The sequence below is a fragment of the Xylocopa sonorina genome, unplaced genomic scaffold, assembly GCF_050948175.1.
Source record: "Xylocopa sonorina isolate GNS202 unplaced genomic scaffold, iyXylSono1_principal scaffold0059, whole genome shotgun sequence".
NCBI lineage: Eukaryota > Metazoa > Arthropoda > Insecta > Hymenoptera > Apidae > Xylocopa > Xylocopa sonorina.
The window spans coordinates 497869-519630 of NW_027490130.1; the positions used below are offsets into that span (position 1 = coordinate 497869).

Below are 21762 nucleotides of genomic sequence, written 5' to 3' on the forward strand. Positions count from 1 at the left end.
ACAAAGGAATTTCAAATGGTGGTAATTAAGAAACCGACAAAATTTGTTGGGATGGAATTGAGAGAAACAAAAAAAAGGAGTAAAATTAAACTACTGAACAAATACAATATGCTGGATTTAAAACTAGTGGGAAGTTTTTTATTATTAAAATATAGAGTATTAGGATATTAGTGTTGCAGTAAATAATGCGAGTAGGTATGTTGATAAACCATCCATTAAATTAGTCACAAGTATAAAGTGTGTGCTTAGATACTCTAAACAAACACTTCAGGAGTACATAAAAAAATAAACTGAAAATAAATAATAGGAATAACATTTTAGTTTGATTACAAAGTTACAAACATAGATGATAGTTAGCAAACATAGATGGAATACAGCGACATTGTTTGAAGAAATTTTATAATTGCGTGGAGTAGCTCAAAAATGTTAGTGCAACTATTATACAATAAAAATAACTATTTTTAAAAAATGATTGCCACGAATAAATAAAAAGCAAAAAGATTATTATAAGATTTGTGGAAAAAAACATATGGATGTATCAAAAATAATGATAAATTGATATGTACTTTATGCACAGATATAATATCTGTATATGTAATAATGACACAATGTATACATGTGAATGAAATGCTAAATGAAGAATTTTTGTCAGCTTTGTTACAGCTTTTAGTATTGGTACCAATAGAAAACCATTTACAGACGGCAAACACTTTTTGAAAGACGCATTCATAAATTATCCTGAATATTTGTTTAATAATTTCATAAATAAAGAACAGCTAAGACAATTCAGCATTACATGGAAGATATGACCAAAAAGTGATTTGTTATCTAGTTATCTAATGAACTAGCATAGCACTCGATGAAAGTACCGATGTAAATAGTGTGTACCTAAGCTTGCAATAATTACTAGATTTGCACCAATAAATAGTTCGGAAGTTAATGAAGAACTATGCATTCTTACTTCAATAAATGACATGGCCAAAGGCACTGATATTTTTAGTCAAATATAAGAGTTTATTACTTGAAAAATGGGTAAGTATTGAATTTAAAAAGTAAATTGGTTTCCATAACAACTATGAGAGGAAAAACTTGTCTTATTATTCGTTTTATAAAAAACGACTGTTCTAAAATGAAACTATCACTGACCTGTCTTCTTAATACTCACATTTTGATCCGCAGTCAATAAAATTTACAGATGCCTGAAATAAACTCTTTAGGACCAATGATGCTTAGACTTTAGTTCAAAAACCGAGAAACTAAAGTGTTGCAAATGGGTTTTCAAACAAGAAGACAACTCAAACATAACACAGATGGTAACCCAACAAAGTATAATGCTTGGTAACCAGAGGGTTTACTCAAAGATTTGGAGTAAATTATGATAAAACCTTTTCACCTATAGCGAGACGTAGTACAGTAAGGTTGTTAATAGAGCGGTACAATTAGCTCTGGAAATTGATCATTTTGAGGTCACTACAGCTTTCCTAAATAGTGACTTAGATGAAGGTTCGATAAAGAAAACAACGTAAAAAGCTCTAAGCTGGATTCAAGTAGTCACCTCATGATATATGTGTTTATTCAAAGATTGTACAAAGTGAAGTTGTGTATATACCTGTCTATGTCAACGATTTACTGATTTTTTAAACATAAGAATATTCTACATTCAAACTTTGAAATAAAGGATTTGGAAGTAGTATATCATTTTCTGGGACTGGAGGTAACTAAAGATTGTAGCAAAAATATAATCATGCTATATCAGATTACATATTCCAATGAGATTCTTTCCAGATTTGAAAACAGCGCTCGAAAAATATTGATCTCTAGTATGAGCCACACAGTGCAGATGATAGTTGAAAATATCAAAGTATTATTGGAGCTTTAATATATCTGAGAGTATGTACGTTTTTTTTATAGATACGTTTATTCAGAGTTATGAGGCATTACATTGGATATAAAGTTACATAAACTTATCTAACTTACGTCCTAAACTAACTTATTTTATGTTTTTTTCTTTAAATTAGTCATTTAGCTTAGTCCAGCTTTCGTATACCTGATTTTGATCAGAGTTAGTCTGTTTGTTCGCACGTTGATTGTTGTTTTCTTTTTCTTAATATTCTTAATATGTTCTATATTGTATCATTGTATTTTTGTAGCGCCCAAAAGTGTAAATTTTGGCAAATTATGTAAAAAAAGCGTGTACATGAATATTAAAAATAGATTTATTCTAATTTTTCTTAGTCTACTTATGTCTAGTCCTAATTCTAGCCTTATTTAATCTTATAATCTATTTTACAATTAAAGCCTTATTTCTATTTTATTTACAATTATTTACAACTATTTATATTATTTATAGATGTGTTAATATCATCTGCTGTGAATCACCAGTATTTTGTGTTTTTAGATGGTGAATATGATTTGCTTGCTTTTGATATTTGTGTGCAATATTTTAGGTACGTGTTATTTTGATTGGTCCTTTTGCTCAAAGGTGTGCAATTAATGGCCTTTGTATTATTTTTTCTTTGTGCATGGTATATTATTGGTATGTTGTCTGTATCTGTTATGTATCCATCTTTATTGATGGATGTATCCCGTGTTCATTGTTTTTATAATTTGATTTACATTTGTTAGTTGTTTCTTGATAAGTTCTGAGATGTGCTGTGTATCTTTCATTTTTACAAAGCAGTTCTTGCAGAGTTTTATGATGTGTGTATCTATTCGAGGTATTTTTGTTACATTTAGTAGTGTGCTTTTTCTGTAATTCTTTGTGTAATTAGATTCTGCTGTTTTGAACATGTTAAAGCATACTTTTAGACATTGCCTTTAGAATAGCCTTAACATTATACTATATTGGACAGGGGAATGTTATTACAGGCCTTATTAGCATATAACAGAGAATTTTACAGTTTTTATTTATGTATGTGAATTTAGTGTCTATTGTTAATCCTAAGTATTTGACTGTGTTTTTGTGCGGGATGAGTGTTTGATTTTTCGTTATTTCTCATTTAAAATTTTTTCAGTTTGTGAAGTAGATGGCTATTTTTTTAAAGAAAGCTTGTAATGTTTTTCAAATTGTTGTTGTGTTTCTGTTGGTGGAGAAAATTATTAGGTCATCGATGAAGGCGATGGCCTTGAGCTTGTTGCTTGTGTTTGTTGAAAAAAGTTTTAAAGTTGCAGCTGTGTAGATATTGAATAGTGTTGGTAACGTGATTGTTTCTTGTTGTAATCCATTTTCAATTTTGAATTTTCTGTGCGCTAAGTGTGTGCCATCGTGTATGATGAATGTTTTGCCTTGTGTCATATTCTAGATGATTTTGTTAGTTGATGTGGGTATTTGAGTTTGCGTAGTTTATATAAACGTCCATCTAGTCAGACTATATCAAAGATTTTTTTCAAGTCAATGAGACAAACGCCTATGCATAAGTTTTTGTTCAGTGCATGGTTTATGTGTGAAGTTAGTGTGTTTATTGCGTGTATGGTGGATATTTTGTGTTTGAGTTCAAATTGATATGGAGATATTATTTGATGTTTTTTTGTGTGTTTGTTTATCGATTGTAGTATTATTCGTTTGAAAAATTTGCTGATGTTGGGTAGGAGGTTTATTGGTCTGTAATTATCAAGTAAGCTGTTGTTGAATATTGTTGCATATAGGTACATTTATTTTTGTGGAAGTTTTTTAGTATTATGTTGAGTATGTTGTCAAAGCTATACAATTTTCTTTTCATTATTGTTTTCTGGAGTGTGGTGAGTTTGTGTTGTGAAATGAAAAAGTTTTCTAGTGGGCTTCTATTGGATTGTGAGCTGATGAATTATTTGTGAACTGTGTTAGTGTTTGTTGCAACTGTGTTTGTTTCACTGATAAATTTGTTTTTGAGTACTGTTGTTTCTTTTCTTTTTTATTTTATTGTATTGTTTCCTTTAGTGTCGTTTTGTTTGTGTATTCTTTCAAAATGGGCTCCTATTAGACTCTATTTGTGTTTTGTGTCTGAGATGTTGATGTTGTTTTAGGTGTCTGGTGTGTATTTTATGTGTATTTTTTATGTGAGGAAGAGGGTTTTGTGCATGGCTTTTTTTCCTCCCAGTAATGACTGGTTGACTTTTTAAATTCTTTGTTTATCTTGTGTTAAGTTATTTTTAGTAGGCTGGAGAGTGTGGACATTAAGTGGTTTAAATGATATTTGTTTGGTCGTTTGATATTGTTTAGTTGTGTTAGTGTTTAGCTTTTTATTTTTTGTAGTCGTTTTATTCTCCTGTTAATGTATATTTCTGCCAAATTTGAAGTTTTGTGTGTAGAGACTGTATTGTCTGTAGTGTCTTTAAGTGCTACTTTTATTGCTTCAATACCTTTGTCAATATCTATGTTTGTAAGGTTTTTGATGTTTGGGATTTTTATGTTTTTTGTTACTTTTGTTGCCATTTTTTGAAGTTGGTCCAGTCTATTTTGTTGAAATTATATTTTTTTTTGCGGTGTTTGTTTCTATATTGCAGATTTTGTATGCTTATTGTGATTTTTAGTGCAGTGTGCTTGCTGTTGAATGATATTGTTTTTATTAGTGAATTATTTGTGTTGTGGAATTGTATTCTTGAGCCTATGTATGAATTTCTGTGTGGTTATGAGGTAGATCCGAACTTTTGAGTTGTAAGTTGTGTTTGATTTTGTTGTGTTGGAGCCAGTTTTCAAGTGTCGTTTTCCCATTTTTTATGTTTCACATTGGAGTCTTCAGTTAATAACAAATAAAATATGTTTTGTTGTGGTCTTTTGTGAATAATGTGACTGTGTTTTACAATTCTGCACTGAATTCTTTTTTATGGTTTTCCAATGCATATACTGCTGTGATCATTAATTTTTTGTGGTTTGGTAGTGATATTGAAGTTGTTTTTAGTACTATGTTGTTTTCTGTGGATAGAGTGATATTGTTTCTTATTAGGATGCCCATTCTGCCACCTTGGATGGATTGTTCCATAAAATAATTTTAGCAATTCAAGTACCGCTTCCAGAGGGCGAAATTAATAGTTATATAGTAGATGGTATACCTGATGTTTTCTTACAAGATAGAGTACGTTTACATCGATTTCAAGCGATGGGAGGTCTTGTGGAAGTATTTGAGCCGACGCTTAAGGAAAGGATGCAATTGAGATGCAGTTGTGAAAAAAAGACTGGAACGAATTTTAAACAGTGACAAAAAGAAGTTAAGGAAATTAAGGAGACTGCACAAACATCGAGGCAGTGTTATAATTGAGACAAAGAGAATCATGTTAGTACTAGTTGTCCATGAAGACTGAAAATGTGAAGTGCTACAAGTGTAATGTGCGAGTCATTTTAATGAAATTTTCCGAATCTGGCAATATAAAGCAGGTACAAATATTTCCTGGATTGACGGGATACTTCCGTAAATTTATTATAAATGATCAATGGCCCCGCGGCCTTTGACAAACATTTTAAAATTTCCAGTATAAGCAAAAAATGAAAGGCACGCATTTAATCAGCTAAAAGTGGCATTAAGTAATCGACCAGTATTAAAACTCTATAAAATAGATGCGCGATTTAGAATTTAAAATACTTTTAAAATTATAATACGCGGATCCGTACCGTTGAGGTAAACTTGACCTGGCGGAATATCTACGCTGTTGCGAAACTTTCGTCTATCAGCGACCACCCCCATCATTCCCGCTTTCAAATGTAACGCACTTTGGGCAAGCTGGAAGGAGATGACTTGGAGTTGGTTAATGAGGAAACCTCGCACCTCCCTCGTGGGCCAGTCACTTGGGGAAACCCGAAGTGGGGACTGCGAAGTATTAAATTACGTAACCTTGTACATTTTAGGCAGAATTGTTCAGTTAATTTGCAAGAATTATCAGCAATTAACCAATTCAATTTAAGACACAGTAGTCAAAGAGTTATTTTAAAGTTGAATCAGCCAGCTATAGAACTCAATTCAATCAGTCTCAAAACATTGGGTAGTCCTTCGAAACATCAGAAGTGCAATATTCGAAGTACGCATAATCAGCCGACGTGTACTTAACATTTGGTCCTTCGAGCCAGATACTGAGACGACCGTTGGATCTAAAATCTAGTGCAGAGGAACGAAATCCTCAAGGAGACCTAAAAAAGCCGAACCGGAAGCCAAGCCCTCAGTACCTTCAATCAGGAAGGGTAACAACACGAGAAGCTGACGTCCGAGCTGCATCCAGTTTCATCGATATTCAAAATCAACTGCATCTGGAAGGAGCTGACTACCGTGGAGGCTGCAGCGAACAGCTTAGTACCGATTAGAAGTCATCCAAGTAGTAAGTCCATTCCTTCCATTTCTTGCGACAGTATTTCAAAATGAACAGCGAATTAAAATTATTGATCGCGGAACGCGGTATTATCAAGGCAGCGTTGACGCGGTTACAAACTTTCTTTACAGAAAATGCAGACATCAAAAAAATAGGTGCGCTTCAGAAACGATTAGCAACTAATACGGTACGCTACCAGCGATTCAATAGTATTCAAACCCGAATTGAAAAGTTTCGCCACATTCAGAAATGCCTACATATGAACAATTTTCAATATTTTTAAAGTGCGCAAGGTATTTATTATTTATTTCAATATGAAAAATTCCAAAACTTAGAAGCATTACAAAAAACAAAGCTAGTTCAGAATGCTCAGATCTGCTTCAACTGCTTAGAAGTGAGCCATAGAGTAAAAGCTAGCACGTGTATTAGGTGTAAAATTTGCGACAAAAAACATCATTCATTATTGCACCGCTCAGACATTCATCCATCGAAGCCAATGACTAGTTGCGTGTCTTCCAAGGAAGAGTCTAGTGTAGTATTCGCCTCAAATAATTTACTAAATTGCACGATATTACCAATTGCAATTATGCATGTACGAGATAATAAAGTCGATATTCATCATTGTCGAGCTCTATTAGATTTAGAATCTCAGGCGAATTTTATAACTACTGAATTTTGTAAGCGATTAAGCGTTAGAATAGTTCCTATATAATCCACCGTGTCGGGCCTAGGGAAGGCAATCAATTCCGTTCAGAGGCGCGCAAGGATAGATGTAGAATGAACTACGAATAAATTCAAAACAATTTTAAATTGTTTAACCATAAATACGATCACTTCAGATATACCAAACTTCACTTTAGCTTGTAAGCAGATAGACATTCCAACATACATGAAATTAACAAACCTCGAATTTAATATTACGCGGCCTATAGTTATGCTGATAGGATCAAGCTTGTTTTGACCACTATTATGTGTAGAGCAAGGAAAAATACGAGCAGAGTTAATCGGTCAGAAAACACAATTAGGATGGGTTATCAGTAATGCAGTAACTTGGGCAAACAAACCCCAACCTACGATTAACAGATGCCATTTAATTATAAACAACGACTTGAAAATTCAATTAGATAAGTTTTGGGTATTAGAAGAAGTCGAAGCACAGGACAACATCTTAACTGACGAATGTGAGACCCATTTTTGAGAAAATACGCGTAGGACTGAAAACGGACGATACATCGTACCTTTCAAGACCAACATCAATAAGTTAGATATTTCCCGAGAGCAGGTGATGAGACGATTTTATGCATTAGAGAAAAAATTACAAAGACAATTCGGTTTACCAGAAGAATGTTCAAAGTTTATGTTAGAATGTGAGAAGTTAGGACACATGGCACAGATCGTAGTGTCCCCTACTAACAGGGAATCCGCTTATTATCTCCCACACCATGCCGTAACAAAGAATAGTAGCACGGCAACAAAAATTCGCATTGTTTTTAAACGGATCAGCAAAAACTTCAACAGGCATTTCGTTAAATGACACGCACTTAATAGGACCGACAATTCAAAACGACTTAGTTTTAATTCTCATTAGATTCAGGTGCCACAAATACGTTCTGTCAACTGATATAGAAAAAATGTATCGGCAAATTTTAGTGAGTCAGCAAGACAGAAGGCTTCAGCAGATCTTATGGCAATCAGAGCCACCAGCATCCTATTAAGGAATATGAATGGAATACGATGACTTATGGTGCCGCCTCCGCACGATTCTTAACAAATACTTCATGAGATAGGACTACATTGCGCTCATTCATGTCCAGAGATCAGTCAGATAGTAATCAACGATTTCTATGTAGATGATTTGTTAACAGGGACTCAGGCCGTATCAGAAATTGCTAAAATAAAAGTTGATCTTTGGCGTATTTTTGCGCAAGCAGGCATGGAGCTTGGGAAATGGGCAACCAATTGTCCAGATATACAGGAATTAGCAAATCGTAGCAAGGAAATTATTACGGATAAGAATCCAAAAACATTGGGTTTATTATGGTTACAGACACGACATACAGACGAACTAAGATTCCCGATAACACCGTCACATAGTAATCGCATAACGAAACGTATCATCCTGTCAGAGATCGCGCAGATTTTTGATCTATTAGGATTAATTAGCTTAATAATAACCACAGCTAAGTTAATTTTGCAACAGTTGTGGCAAATTCAATCATGTTGGGATCAGTTAGTCTCGCAAGAGTTATATACGCAATAATTCATTATAAACAATAGATCGAATAATTAGAATTAATAAGGGTTCCACGTTGTACATTTCCAGTCGGAAGAGTGTAGGTAGAAATACACAGTTTTTCCGACGCCTCCCAGAAGTCGTACGGAGCATGTATATACCTGCGCGCACGAAGTAACTCAAGCCAGTGGTCATCACATTTATTATGTTCCAAATCTAGAGTAGGACCACTCAAATTAGTTTCATTGCCAAGATTAGAATTATGTGATGCATTGCTATTACCGAGTGTCACAGATTCAGAGTAAGACAAACCCGACTGATTTAATCTCGCGAGACGTCAGACCGGCCCCACTTGGTTGACGAAAGATTCCAGCATATGGCCAAAAATAGTAACAGACCCAATAAATCCTCCGGAGGAAAGGGTATCCAAGGCCATAATGATAGTCACCACAGACGAAACAAGTATTTTCAGAAAATTTTCGAATTATAGCCGGTTAATCCGATCAATCGCGTATTGCTGCAAACTCGTGCGAAATATGCGAGCCAAACTCGAAAGAAGGGCTCTCACTACATCATCGGACTCTCCGTACATCTTAACGATATCGAACGAGACCGATTAGAATGTCTTGCTTAATACTAATCGTTTGGACACGACAGGCAATTATTAGGATCAGGCCAACCACTTCCAAAATTTAACTCCCTCAGAACTTTAAATGTATTCTTGGACAACAAGGGAATGATCAAGGTGGGCGGACATTTAGAAAACGCCGTCATAAGTTATGATCAGAAACGCCCAGTGGTGTTACCGTCGAAACACCCATATAGTGGTTTTTCCCAACCTCTTGAGACGAACGCGCGTCTCAGGCGTATAACAGGGTGTGGACGATACTCGAAGGGGAACACTGATTGGTAATTTGTATCGTTTCGGCAAATGCCAACAGTGTCCACCTCCTACATGGTGAAGGGAACTATGGACGAGCTCTTAAAAATCTAGTGAATCGTCCAGTCAGTCTGATAGACACAATCCTCGACTAACAACGGACGAACAACCTCTCACAAAAATTGTTGAATTGTGAGAGAAACATAAACGAACGAATATGCAATTATAATACACTGTCCAATATTAAGTTGGCAGACAGCGTCACGAACAACCGCGTTCGATTCGACCCTTACAACCTGGGAGAAGAAATATCGACGTGAGAATTCCGTGTGGTAGTCCGCGACAATGTATATTCATCTGTTTTGTTACGACAGCCGTACACTTAGAGTTAGCAACCGACCTAAGCACCAACTCCTTTTTAAATTATTTGCGACGATTTATAACTTGAGGAGGTAGGTGTAAAAAAATCATGTCAGACAACGATACAAATTTCGTTGGTGCGCGAAACGAATTGACTGAATTAGACGCATTACTTAAGAATAAGGATCACGACAAGAGAACATCAGAATCATTAAGTCAAGAAGGTATTGAATGGAAGTTAAATCTGCAAAACACCATTTAAAACGTGTAATTGGTGATCAGAAATTAACTTTCGAAGAATTATTGTCGCCCTATATTAAACACCCTGCCAACGCATGACGTAACAGATATTCCAACAAACAGACTTAGTAGATTTCAGTTAATCCAACAAATGTTCCAGCATTTTTGGCAACGGTGGCAGAAGGAATGCCTACATCAAAAGCAGCAAAGATTCAAATTGCAGCATCATCCGACTAGCAAATTAGCTACGGATGCACTAATCATCATTAAGAAGGACAACCTACCCCCTTTGCATGGAGGTTGGGAAGGATCGTGCAGCTACATCCCAGTCCGGGCGGCATCACAAAAGTAGCCACCGTGTAGACTTCAAATGGAATCTTTAAGAGACTAGTAACAAAACTGTGCCTTCTACTGATAGAACAGCAAGATAGCCCAAGAGAAGATGTACGGAATGTGTGAACAATGATGATATGTCATCAATTTTCTAAATATTGTAAAAACTATTGACATATTATATTTTTTAGATTAGGACATCATGCACTATTAATTTACATATTAGTATTGAACGTGGAGTTATTTCAGAGCTTAATCAGCCAGCTACATAACTCAATTTAATCAGTTCTAAAATATTGAGTAGTCCTTCGAAACATCAGATGGCACCTAGTGCAATATTCGAAGTACGCGTAATCAGCCGATGTGTACTTAACACACACGCACAACGACCGAGAGCAAACACTTCAACTCTCGCACGCAACGATTATGTAAGCAGGTAGTCGGCGCACGTGACTACCGCTACCGTTAACAAATAATATAATATAATAACAAGATACGATAAATAAATTACAAAACAAGGAATGGGATACTTTAACAAATCAAGACTCACTCTTTACACATCCTGCTGGGAACGCCTTTACAATTTATCGCCCGCAATGATTGGTACGGGTTGTCGCTCGCTAAGTTGCTTGCTACGTGATTGAAGCCGTGGTTCTGCGGCTTCCACGATTCTCCTGGGGGTCCTTGGTGGAGTGGGCTGTGCGTTTCGGCATTGCTCGGGAATATTTCTGGTTACCATTAAGGACGGCAGGGTAGCGGTTGGGGTCGTTGCAGGACTTTTCCAGGTCGTCACTCGTCCGGGGTCGTGATTATATAATATTTACTACAGAATATATTATATATCGATGTGTATTAAAAATGTGTATAGTATGTAGAGAATTTATGAATTGGGGGCTCAAAAAAGGAAGAAGTAAAAAGAAAGCGAGGTTGACTTAAGAAGAGACAAACAAAGTTAAGCAATTTTATCAAAAAACCTAAAGACCAAGTAAATGGCAAATCACTTTGTAGGGAAATTTCAGGTGAAAATAATCTCTTAGGCCCATCACAATTGGACACTGATATTTGTACCGATCCAAATTATGTTCAATTAAAAATCATAAAACTTTCATTTTATTGAAAGGCTAAGTACAAATTTCCAAAATGATGGTAAATTATTGTTCTTATATATAATATATTTTCAGAAACCAGAAAATCAGTTTACTATTTCGTTCGTAAACTGGTTTCTTTCAAGTCGAATACTTTCGTTAGTAGATAGGTGTAACAATTGAAAACATATTACTACTATTCTAAAAAAAATACAACAAATCCAAAGTCCAACGAAAAAATGTTGTAAAGCGATTGAAAAGCGAAAGCAGAATTGACAACAAAATGTTAAAAGCATATTGTTGAAAATGATCTTGCATGTTTCCGTGTGTGCAAGAGAGATGGAGACAAAGTTGGTATGTGTGTACCTATCCCCTTCTCTATAATTAGTGGAGGTGTTACTGCAGAAAATCTTACAAGGACAAAACCAAACAATTTTTTTTTGTAGAATATTAAGTTGTTCACAGAAGTGCCGTTTGAGTATTCGTCAATACAAAAACAAGTGGTGGATAATAATGGTGGATAAATAATGTAATAATGACAAGAGAAAAGGAAAAGGCGAGAGAATGTGGTAATTAAGGAAGTGAAGATATAAGAAAAGGAGATTAAGGAAAGTACAGAAGAGTTATTTAAAGGGAAAGGAATTAGATTGTAAATGTATAAACGAATAAATGCCAGGTGTAAAATAAAAGATGATAAGTAAGAAGCAATGAAAAGGAAAAGTAAACTAAGAAAGAATAAAATCTATCTGAATCATGACTTAACACGAAGGGTAAAAGAAAGACAAAGGAAGACAAGTAAATTGAGAATCTGAAAATATTAGTATAGGAGAAAAGTAAATAGAATGGTAGGAATTGATGCAGAATCAAGTAAAATAACTAAGAGAAATAGCAAAATCTAATTAAAATTGATAGAATAGAGGGAATGTGTTATTTTTTAATATCACGGGAATACACAGGAGTATTAAGTAATATTAGGAATTTTAGGAATACGCAGAGAGATTTAATATTATAAGATCAATAGAAATCGAAATGAAAGGAGGATAAGAGAAAGTTAGGAAAGTATATACCAAAAAAGGATATATGTGGAGATACCAACCACCTAGTTATACTAGAAGCAGAGAGAAAAGGGAATATAATCACGTGAGTTAAGAGAAACCCTAGGAAGTAAAAAAATAATGATAGAGGGCCTAGACTACAGAAAAGGAACTGTATGGAATATTTGGACTATATACTATGCAGATGGTATAAAAAATTTAAGATAGAATGTAAGAGTTTATGAATGTAGAAAAAGGAGAAAAGATGATTTTTGCAGGAGACATGGATGTGAAAATTGGCACAAAGAGCATCTTGAAGAGGGAATAACGAGGAGAAATTGGAACACAGAACGACCAAGGATATATACGTAGAAATATGTTATAGATATCTGTGATCTGTATCCGTCACCGGGTCGATATAGGATAGTGCGACGAGTTCTATGTCAGTCGTGGATGTTACGTTTAGAGTAAGGTGTTATCGAAAAGTCTGACTATGCAGTGGGTAAGATGACAAACTTTCTGGTAAAAGAACCATGGCGAACTATTCGCACTTACCCTAAACACTGTAGAACGGGAAACACACATGGGAGAATCCCTGACAAATAATATACGCATAAAGGGACAGAACATTAAAAGTATTTGTTCAGTTAGAAATTTTATATTCCTATTTAAGATTAGAAGGAACAACATGTATAAGAAAAAAAGTAGAATATTTAAAGGAATAAACTAAACATCAGAAATGTTCTCCTTAGCATTTTTTTTAAATGTGTGTCATTCTTATATTTGATATTTATGATAATATTAAGACTACAATATATTTATGTAATTTTATAGTTATCAGTAAAGGAGAATTCAATTTTGAAGATGAAAAATTTATCAATAACGAGTAAGATGGTAAAATTGAAGAAATAAATGCCTTCCAAATTTACTATAATTTTCAATTTGCTATAATTTTCTTTTAAGCAGTTATTATAAAGGAATATGTGTAACATTTGAATAATCATAATCTCGAATAGTAAAAATAAATATATATATATTTAATTGTTGTTGTTTTTGTATTTTGATATGATACCCGATGTCGCTTGCTGAATTTCTTCAAAAAAACTTGCTGAATTATGAATAGTAGTACCCCCTAGAATAATTTTTATTCCAGGATATTGTTTACTTAAATTATAAACTGTAAGGCTTTCCTCGTACGTTGTTCCTCCTATCATAAAAACGATGATGTCTTGTGGCCTAAAAATAGTACACGTATAATAAATATTCTTTATAAAATGCAACAATTTCAATTTTCAATTTTATGTATTCTACAAAATTTACCTTTTGGACATCATTGTATTACCAAGATATGGAAATGTTTGCGAACTTAACTTTCCTTTTATTAAATCTTCAAGTGTTTCATTTAATAAAGGTGTATGCTGAGTATAAATATTATCAACTCCACTTAAACCTTTGAATAACTTTTTAGTTATTTTAGCCACGGATTCACGATCAAATAAATTACTTTGTCTTGCATTAATATCACTATATTGCAATATGCTGTGTACCAGCTGAAACATTATTATTGAATAGTTAATTTCCACACTTGTATTGAATTTATAAGACAATTATGTTAATGTTTTGTATACCCTAATATATTTTTCTGAAACTCCCGTGTTTCTTAATAAATTTAGTAATCCATTAATAGCATTATTTGCATGTTTCTCATAATGAAGAGCATACAGCATGACCAATTTCACACTATCAATTGGTCGTATTTGTTGACTGTTAATAAGTTCTTTTATTTTCTGTAGCTGTAGTAAAAATAAATATATTTAAATGGTAATTATAGATTTAAAAAGATATATAATTTATTTACTGTACCTGCATAGAATGGTCACTTTGACAACTAAGTTCCTGTTCTAGCTCAGATACTTGTAATAAATTATGTTTTCCCACCAGCGAAGAAAGCTCTCCTACTACTGTTACATGTTTCGATACAGTTCCAGACAATTTTTTGAATAATGGATAAGTTTCGACAAAATTTTTCATATCAGCTATGCTTTCTACCTTCTGGTGTTTTTTAGCTTTTTTTTGAAATTCATCCATTAATTCCTTTATCGTTTGTCCAATTTCACCAAAGTTAAGATACAAATTCTACTCAAACATATTTTCAGTTACAATGGTAATAAATCGAGAGCAAAAACAATAAAGAAATAATCAAGAAGTCCTTACATTTGCATAAAATTCATCATGCTCTCCACTAAGAACAACTTCCTTTAATTCTTTTGAAATACCTTTGACATGCGATAAATTAACTCGATTGTTGTTGATGGTTAATAATTCGTGAACCATTGCTTGATAAGTCCATTGATTTAACAGAGGTGTTACAGGGTCATCTCTTCTATCAACTAATAATAAAATTGGAGTAGAATCTTGTCTGAATTCAAATGAACTTGATTCTTTACTCAGAACTTCGCGTATCTTTTCTGCCAATCTTTTGGCCATTTCAGAGCTACTTTGGTAACGTATATAAGGACATCTTCTCAGTGATAGTAGTACTGAAATTATGCCTAAAACGGTTCTATGCAAGTGTACTGGATTCCAAAGTAGACCTTAACAAAAGAACAAAAATAATAATGTCACTAATATACAACGACTCTACTATTTTACAATAATAAGTATAAATATTATGTCCGCAGTTATTGAAAATAAACAAATTACTAATGATAAGAAAAGTTTATGCCATTTTGAGAAAATGCATCTAGTAGGGGTAACAACAATTTTCTTCGAGGTCATCTGATATCTGTAATATTTATCCGAACAATAACATCTATTATAGTATTAATGATATTTAGGCTTTTATCGAAACGTTGTTTCAATATTAAGAATGCAGTTTCTCAACATCGAATAGATTCAAAAAGTCCAAACGAAGAAGAAAGGATGATAAAAAATTAGAGATAGATATGTAGATAAGGGAGAATTAATTTTCAGTGCAAATAAAAAAAATGATGGTATAGAGGATATGGCTAACCTCATAATATAAAAGAAAACAAAATTGGTTTTAAAGTGGAGAAGAAGAAATTTGTTAACAGACATTTTTCCAACCTCTTCGAGAAGACACAGTTTTCTGAATATAATATTTATAATACACCATTGTGTATATAGACTATTTTAAATAATACCATGCCGAATAAAAATACTCCTACTAACAAAAAAAAGATGTCCAAACCGGAAATTCAAATTTTGATGGACTATATGTAGAAGTATTTCACATCAAACATTTAATCTGTTTTCAATCGGAATATAAATGTCTCCTTTTTTTTTGTGTACCGTCAAACTTATCGTTCTGGGCACTTGATAGCTACCAAGATCAACTATCTGTTTCTCAAGGTTTAACTTATATTTCACAACCATTTCACACTATATACAAGTATTTTAAGGTTAAATGATGCGTGGGTTGAAATGAGTTTATAGAATGATTTTGAAGGCGAAGATCTGTCTGATTATATGGAGTCGATTGAAGTCGTCGGGGGTAGATGGACTGATGGAAGTGGAAGTTGTAGGTCGGTGATCGGCAAGGCCTTTGATCTGAGGGTGTGTCGAGATGGTGGATTGGATAAATGGAAAGGTAAACAGAAGAAAAGAGCGGGAAGATACTATAAAGCGCGGGAAAGTACAGAAAGGAGGAGGAAAATACGAGTGAAAGTCCGTCGGAAATCTATTGGAGGTCCATGTGATCGCAGTCTGTTTGAGTAATCTTAAGGGTTATAGAAAGTGATGAGATTTACAAGACGGTGCATGCTATTGAAACAAAGTGAAGTCCAGAAATTGCAAAGTATGCGTAAATTCACGTACCATCTAAGTTTGGCACCCAGATGGTAGAAAAAATTAAAACCTTTCTCAAAAATAGCAGTCACCTCGACCGTGCATAAATCTCGTGATGAAATATAGGGTGAGCCTTGAAATTAATGGTTTCGGAAACCGAGCAGATAAGTACATCTATTTTCTCGAGACACCCCGAATATCTTATTGACTTTACTATAAACAATTACTTCCACTAACTTGATGTAATTTTTCATAAGTAGTATTAGTACACTTAACAATTAACTTGACCTAACCTTATAATACTAATAAATATTATACTCACCAAATTCATAATTAAATATATTACCTTGTGAACACGCGTTAATTCCAAGTGAAAATAAATGAGGATTAACAGCCAAGTAATCTGCATAATATTCGTGAACTTCTCTCACTACTTCTTGTTCATCGCTTTCAGCCAATAGTTTGATGTCAGCCTTTGCGATGATATTACTGAAGTCTGGAAAATAATGCAACAATTAATGATGTCACATATACGCAACGTACACATCGATACGCTTACAGGAGTAAAAGGTAAAAAAGACTTATCGATTCGAGCGGGCCTCCAACTGAATATACCTAATGTAACGCCCCCATATAATGAAAGATAATAATTTATACATATATTGTTATTCATTTTAAATCAATTAATCAATAAATAATGTAATTATTTCGTTAGGTTTCACCGTTTGAGCGCAGTGACCTCTCACGACAGAAAGAAAAACATTTGAAGATTTTCAGAAAAACACTTTGTGCTGTCATTTTTTTCTTAAGCGAGAGGACCCCAGATGTCATGTCGGGTGTCCTTAAGAATAAATAATTTTGCTCTGAAGAATTATAAGAAACTTTTACTTTACGCAACCATTTCCAACAACATTTCATATTGTTTTATAATATTTATTTATATTTATTTAGAAATACATATATTACAATATTTATAATACACAAATAACATTCCGTTTCATAAATATGCAGTGTTACGCATGTATATAAATCGCTTTATGCGAAGTTTAGCCTTGCTTAATAGGTGATTGGATATCAAAGACGACTTTTTTCTTTGGTTTTAATATTTTAGATTAGAATGTTAAGTTGGGTAAATTACTGTTGGAACGTTTGTAGTTTAATAATAATGCTATTTTACATTTTGTACAAACTTATATACGAAGTGTGGGTTTAGCGATCGGCCAGTCAGCTTTGGTGTGAGGTGCCCTCCTTTGATATGGAGATAGTAGTTACCCGGTAGCAGGGGTAAGACCCCGGAAAGAACTGCTTGGGCTAAAGCGGTCGGGTGGCATGTTAATTAAGCCTTTTCAGTTTATAGCACGTCTTTACCTATTGAGTTAAGGTATTAAAGGTGCGAATCGTTACAAATTCTAAAACAACCTTTATGGCCCTATTCTTGGTACTTAGTAAAGATAAAATAATAAAAAAAGGTAAGTAATATTTAGAACTTGGTTTTAATTAAGAAGGCGACCGTTGTCGCGACGCGACAAATCACATCTTTGGCGGCCTTCTAACTAGTACTCTTTTTCTTTCCAATTTCTACTTAGGCGAAATTCTGAACTGTCCGCTGAATCCCTCGCGTCTGATACTAGCAGATTTTCTTCTTTCAGTCCATGGTGCCAGACGGAGAGAACTAGGTGGAGTATGGACCACCATCAGTGATCGGGTTGAACATGTTAACATTGTTCCAATCAAATGGCACTTTAATTTATGTAATTCATAACTACAATATAACTGGTATAACAACGGTCTGTAAACATATGATGATCCTACGCACCGGGTACTTTATTTACTAACATTTTGTATAGGTATAATGGAATTCCAGTTGATATCGGAAGGTCCGGTCTTATCAATGTTTGTGTTATGTGACTTACTTCTTTAATAAGCCAGAATTCCATAAATATAGCTTGTATTGGAATCTGTTAATGTATAGATGCGAATACCACATTTGGTTGATATAAAACTCGACTTTTGAAACTTACAACAGATTCGTTAACACAAATTTATTCATTCGGTATGAAATAATTGAAAAATTTTGAATCACATAATCGAGGTAGCCACTTATTAGCTTATAGTGTTGTAGTGTTAGTGCTGAAACTATGTTGTAGAATTATGATAAATCTATCTCTTGTAAACGTATTGGGATAAAATTTAATGTGGCATTGTCCCCACATTTATAATAACTGCGATGAACGCCCAACGTGATGACAGTGTCTTCCCTTCTAATTTTATTGCAGCATAATTGTTCCTTTCGATTATTATTTGATTTACAGTTCTTTGGCATTATGAGGATATCTGTGGTCCTTCAAGTCTTTTAAAATGCCCAGGCCGGGCATGAATTTTATTATCTTCTTTTAACATATAATGCAGTATGTTTTACGGAGCATCACTTTCACTTTCGCTGCCTATTATTCGAATTTTCTGATTTCTTACATCTAATATTATGGCACTATTTTCATCATTGCTTTCATTTTCTTTACCACTAATTTCTTCATAAATACAATCGATTTCATTTCTCAACCGTTCAAAATAAAATCCATCCTCGGTTAAACTAATCTCAAATCTCTCTGAAATCATGCACAAAAAGTTAAAGACGACTGCACCAGTTTTCCGTCTGTTTATTTTGTTTATTGTGGGCTATGTCACCCACCTTGGCGTTAGTTATTAGGGGCTCTTGCCCGTTTGTAAATAGTCATTAGTCTTAGTTCGGTTCAGAGCAACGATAATTATTTTGGGACCATGGCATTTATAGCTTTTCCAGTACTAGAGTTTCCATCTCCTCTTATTATGCGAGAAACCCTTCGGTTGATTTACTTCTTTGTCTCATGTATCTCACAGCTGAAGTGTCTCTTAAGGTTATTGCTGACTCCGGTCGTTGATGGAGACATACGGAATTTCCGCGAGCTCGGTTTAGGGGCGGCCACTTAGTTTAGATTTTGTCTAATAGTATAATTCGGCCGTTTCCCTCACCACTCCAAATAGTTTGATTTTTGGACCTATCCGTGTGTCTCAACCCCCCACAACGACATAGTTAGAATTGTAATTTTTCCGGAACGCGCTGGGAGACGGCAGAACTGACTTAGCGCTCCAGCGGTCAAGATGTGCACAATAAAGAGTAATACAGAACCCAGAATCTTAGTTTTGTTCCTTCCACCATCAGGATGGTGGTCCTTCGATCATTAGAACACAGTTTCTTAGTCGGCACACCGTTGTGCAAAAACGGCCAAGCTTGAACCTTCGGTATTCATTCCGAAAACCCGTGGGCAATACCAAACACCAAGATGTTACGAACAGAACGAGAAGTGCAGATCCTTGTGGAAAGTGCAAGAGCAATCGATACTTGTAATAGAATCAGAAGCAATAATAAGCATTGTAGGTATCAAACATGGAAGTAGATGAACCGAAAATGTGATCTCTGTGATCCCTGAAACGAAAGAACGTCAAGTTCCTCGAGAGGATAAAAAGAAAAAGAAAGTAATCTTGTTCATAGCAAATGCCCATAAAAACATATTAGCTTTAGGAAAATGGATTATACAAAAGCGAGAGAAACCATTGATAAGATAGTTGAAAAAACAGCGCGGCTAGAAGAAGTGCCCTTTGGCCATTAGTCTCGAAATTCTCTGGATCTGCACCGAAGGGGAAAGAACTAAAGCTAAGAAGGGCCACCACCAGATGCCTCTCGTAAGAAGGCAATATGACATTTATGTCTCCACATCCTGTGCGAAAAAATAAAGTTTCCACCGAAAAAACGTGCAATCATGGGAGAATCTTTAGATCCCCCGATCACATTATTGTGTTATCTCAGGTCTGATCGTAAATATTCAACCAAATGGCTAATAGATCATGAGTATAGTAATACATGAGAGATAAAGACCAAAATATTTTAACCATTATTATTTTAACTATAACAAATTAGTTGGAACAATTGCACATGAAAGATGGTAGAGACGGAAGGAAACTGGAAATAAAATAAATCCAAATATTTGGATAGCATAAATAAATATTTCTAAAGAAAAGTGAACAATGATCGACTAGGAAAGCTACGGGACAATTTTCATTCTATATGAAGACGAGTTCATATATCATAGGTTACGGAACGAGTGAAGTACAAGTGAGCTGCAATGTTACCTTCGGTGAAGAAAATGAAAAGATGATGACTAAATGAAGATCTAGAGTTTAGAAATTTTAACGAGCATATTCCAGAGGAAAAAAATAATTATGAATTAACCGAATCAACAACTGAATCATCAATTGAAAACATTAAAAAAATTTCACAGTCATCAAGTGATAATGGAAGAGAACAAAATAAAATACGATAAACAGTGCATAAATTACGCGATCGAAGACCATTGCGTTCGCCGAATCGTTATAGTGACTTTGGCTATGCATCTTTCGTAGATGAAGTATCACAATCATATCAGTTTACTCACAGACCAATAGCCTGTTAAGCCGTTACAACTAATTAGTTTGTTTTATAAGCTCTCATATTTTTATATCATTTTGAAAAACGTACCGTTCACGCTGAATGAAAAAGATAGTACTGGTCAGTTTTATTTAGATGATCTGCCAGATTATCCTGACAGTTATTCAGCAAGTGATAATAGTGACGAAAGTGATGGCAGTGATATAATGATTCGAAAGCGATCTTCTTTATTGTCTCCAAAATATAGTGATTCAGAAGACAATGAAATAAGTTGTCTGCATAAAAATTATGCCAAATTCTTCAGAAAGTAATGGATCATGCAAATTTATTCATTGGAAATTATTTTTTCGAGTACTTGGCAAAGGAACCCAATAGGTATCGTTATTGAGTGATGGAAAAATATAAAATTGCATCAAAAACGAAAAATTGGACAGATAGTACCGGAAATGAAGACATTTTTAGACGTTCTTTACGACTATCGATCCACCGATCGAAACATAGAAATTCCATTCTTCTCAGAAGTAATGAGCAGTGTTGCATGACCAGCTCTTCCCAACAGAAACATGTTAATCATAATTCCCAAATTCCAATTCTTCTAGCCTCCTGTACCCGTTTATTCACCCTTTGCCTGTCCGCTAATCTTCGTACCTTGACTTACTCACTCTCAACCACATAAGTACTAGCTAGTTTTTGCCATAGCTCAGATTTCTCTAGTCATTACTTGCGTCTTGATAAGTATTACATTAGATTTCCCCGGATCTATCCAAATCGGAATTCAACAGCAGAGCGATCATTTTTTTAACAATCAGACAATATTTAAAATAAACATTTAATAATGTATATAAACCATGTCGATAATTGTCTTGGGATGAATGTATAATTCCACGAAGAGGTACACTTCCGATACAAATTACAAAATGCGACATACTTGTCAGAATGCTATGCAAAGCTGTTACAGAATATTTTAACAGTTATTTAACCATATAAGAACATATTACTATTATATATTTACTATAAAGTGTCATTATGGATAAAATTCTTCTGAAAAGTAAACA

The 21762-nt window shown here is 34.2% G+C and overlaps 4 protein-coding genes across 4 annotated transcripts in view; 2 read left to right on the top strand and 2 right to left on the bottom strand.

The window, feature by feature from the left end:
- LOC143432211 (protein krasavietz-like) overlaps positions 1–21762 on the bottom strand; it is a 215391-nt gene that overhangs the window by 106537 nt on the left and 87092 nt on the right. The window lies entirely within an intron of this gene.
- LOC143432226 (uncharacterized) lies at positions 7559–7988 on the top strand. Its single transcript, XM_076908997.1, has 2 exons — positions 7559–7733; positions 7792–7988. The coding sequence occupies exons 1-2, from the start codon at positions 7559–7561 to the stop codon at positions 7986–7988; spliced, it is 372 nt and encodes a 123-aa protein (XP_076765112.1).
- Positions 8008–8533, top strand: LOC143432227 (uncharacterized). Its single transcript, XM_076908998.1, has 2 exons — positions 8008–8017; positions 8061–8533. The coding sequence occupies exons 1-2, from the start codon at positions 8008–8010 to the stop codon at positions 8531–8533; spliced, it is 483 nt and encodes a 160-aa protein (XP_076765113.1).
- LOC143432210 (vacuolar protein sorting-associated protein 45-like) overlaps positions 13475–21762 on the bottom strand; it is a 38878-nt gene continuing 30590 nt past the window's right edge. Inside the window, exons 3-8 of the mRNA XM_076908972.1 lie at positions 16592–16741; positions 14653–15032; positions 14302–14574; positions 14067–14231; positions 13759–13988; positions 13475–13674 (exon numbers count right to left, since the gene is read on the bottom strand). Of these exons, the coding sequence (XP_076765087.1) occupies positions 13476–13674; positions 13759–13988; positions 14067–14231; positions 14302–14574; positions 14653–15032; positions 16592–16741 (1397 nt within the window). The 3' untranslated portion in view covers position 13475. The remainder of the gene's footprint in view (positions 13675–13758; positions 13989–14066; positions 14232–14301; positions 14575–14652; positions 15033–16591; positions 16742–21762) is intronic.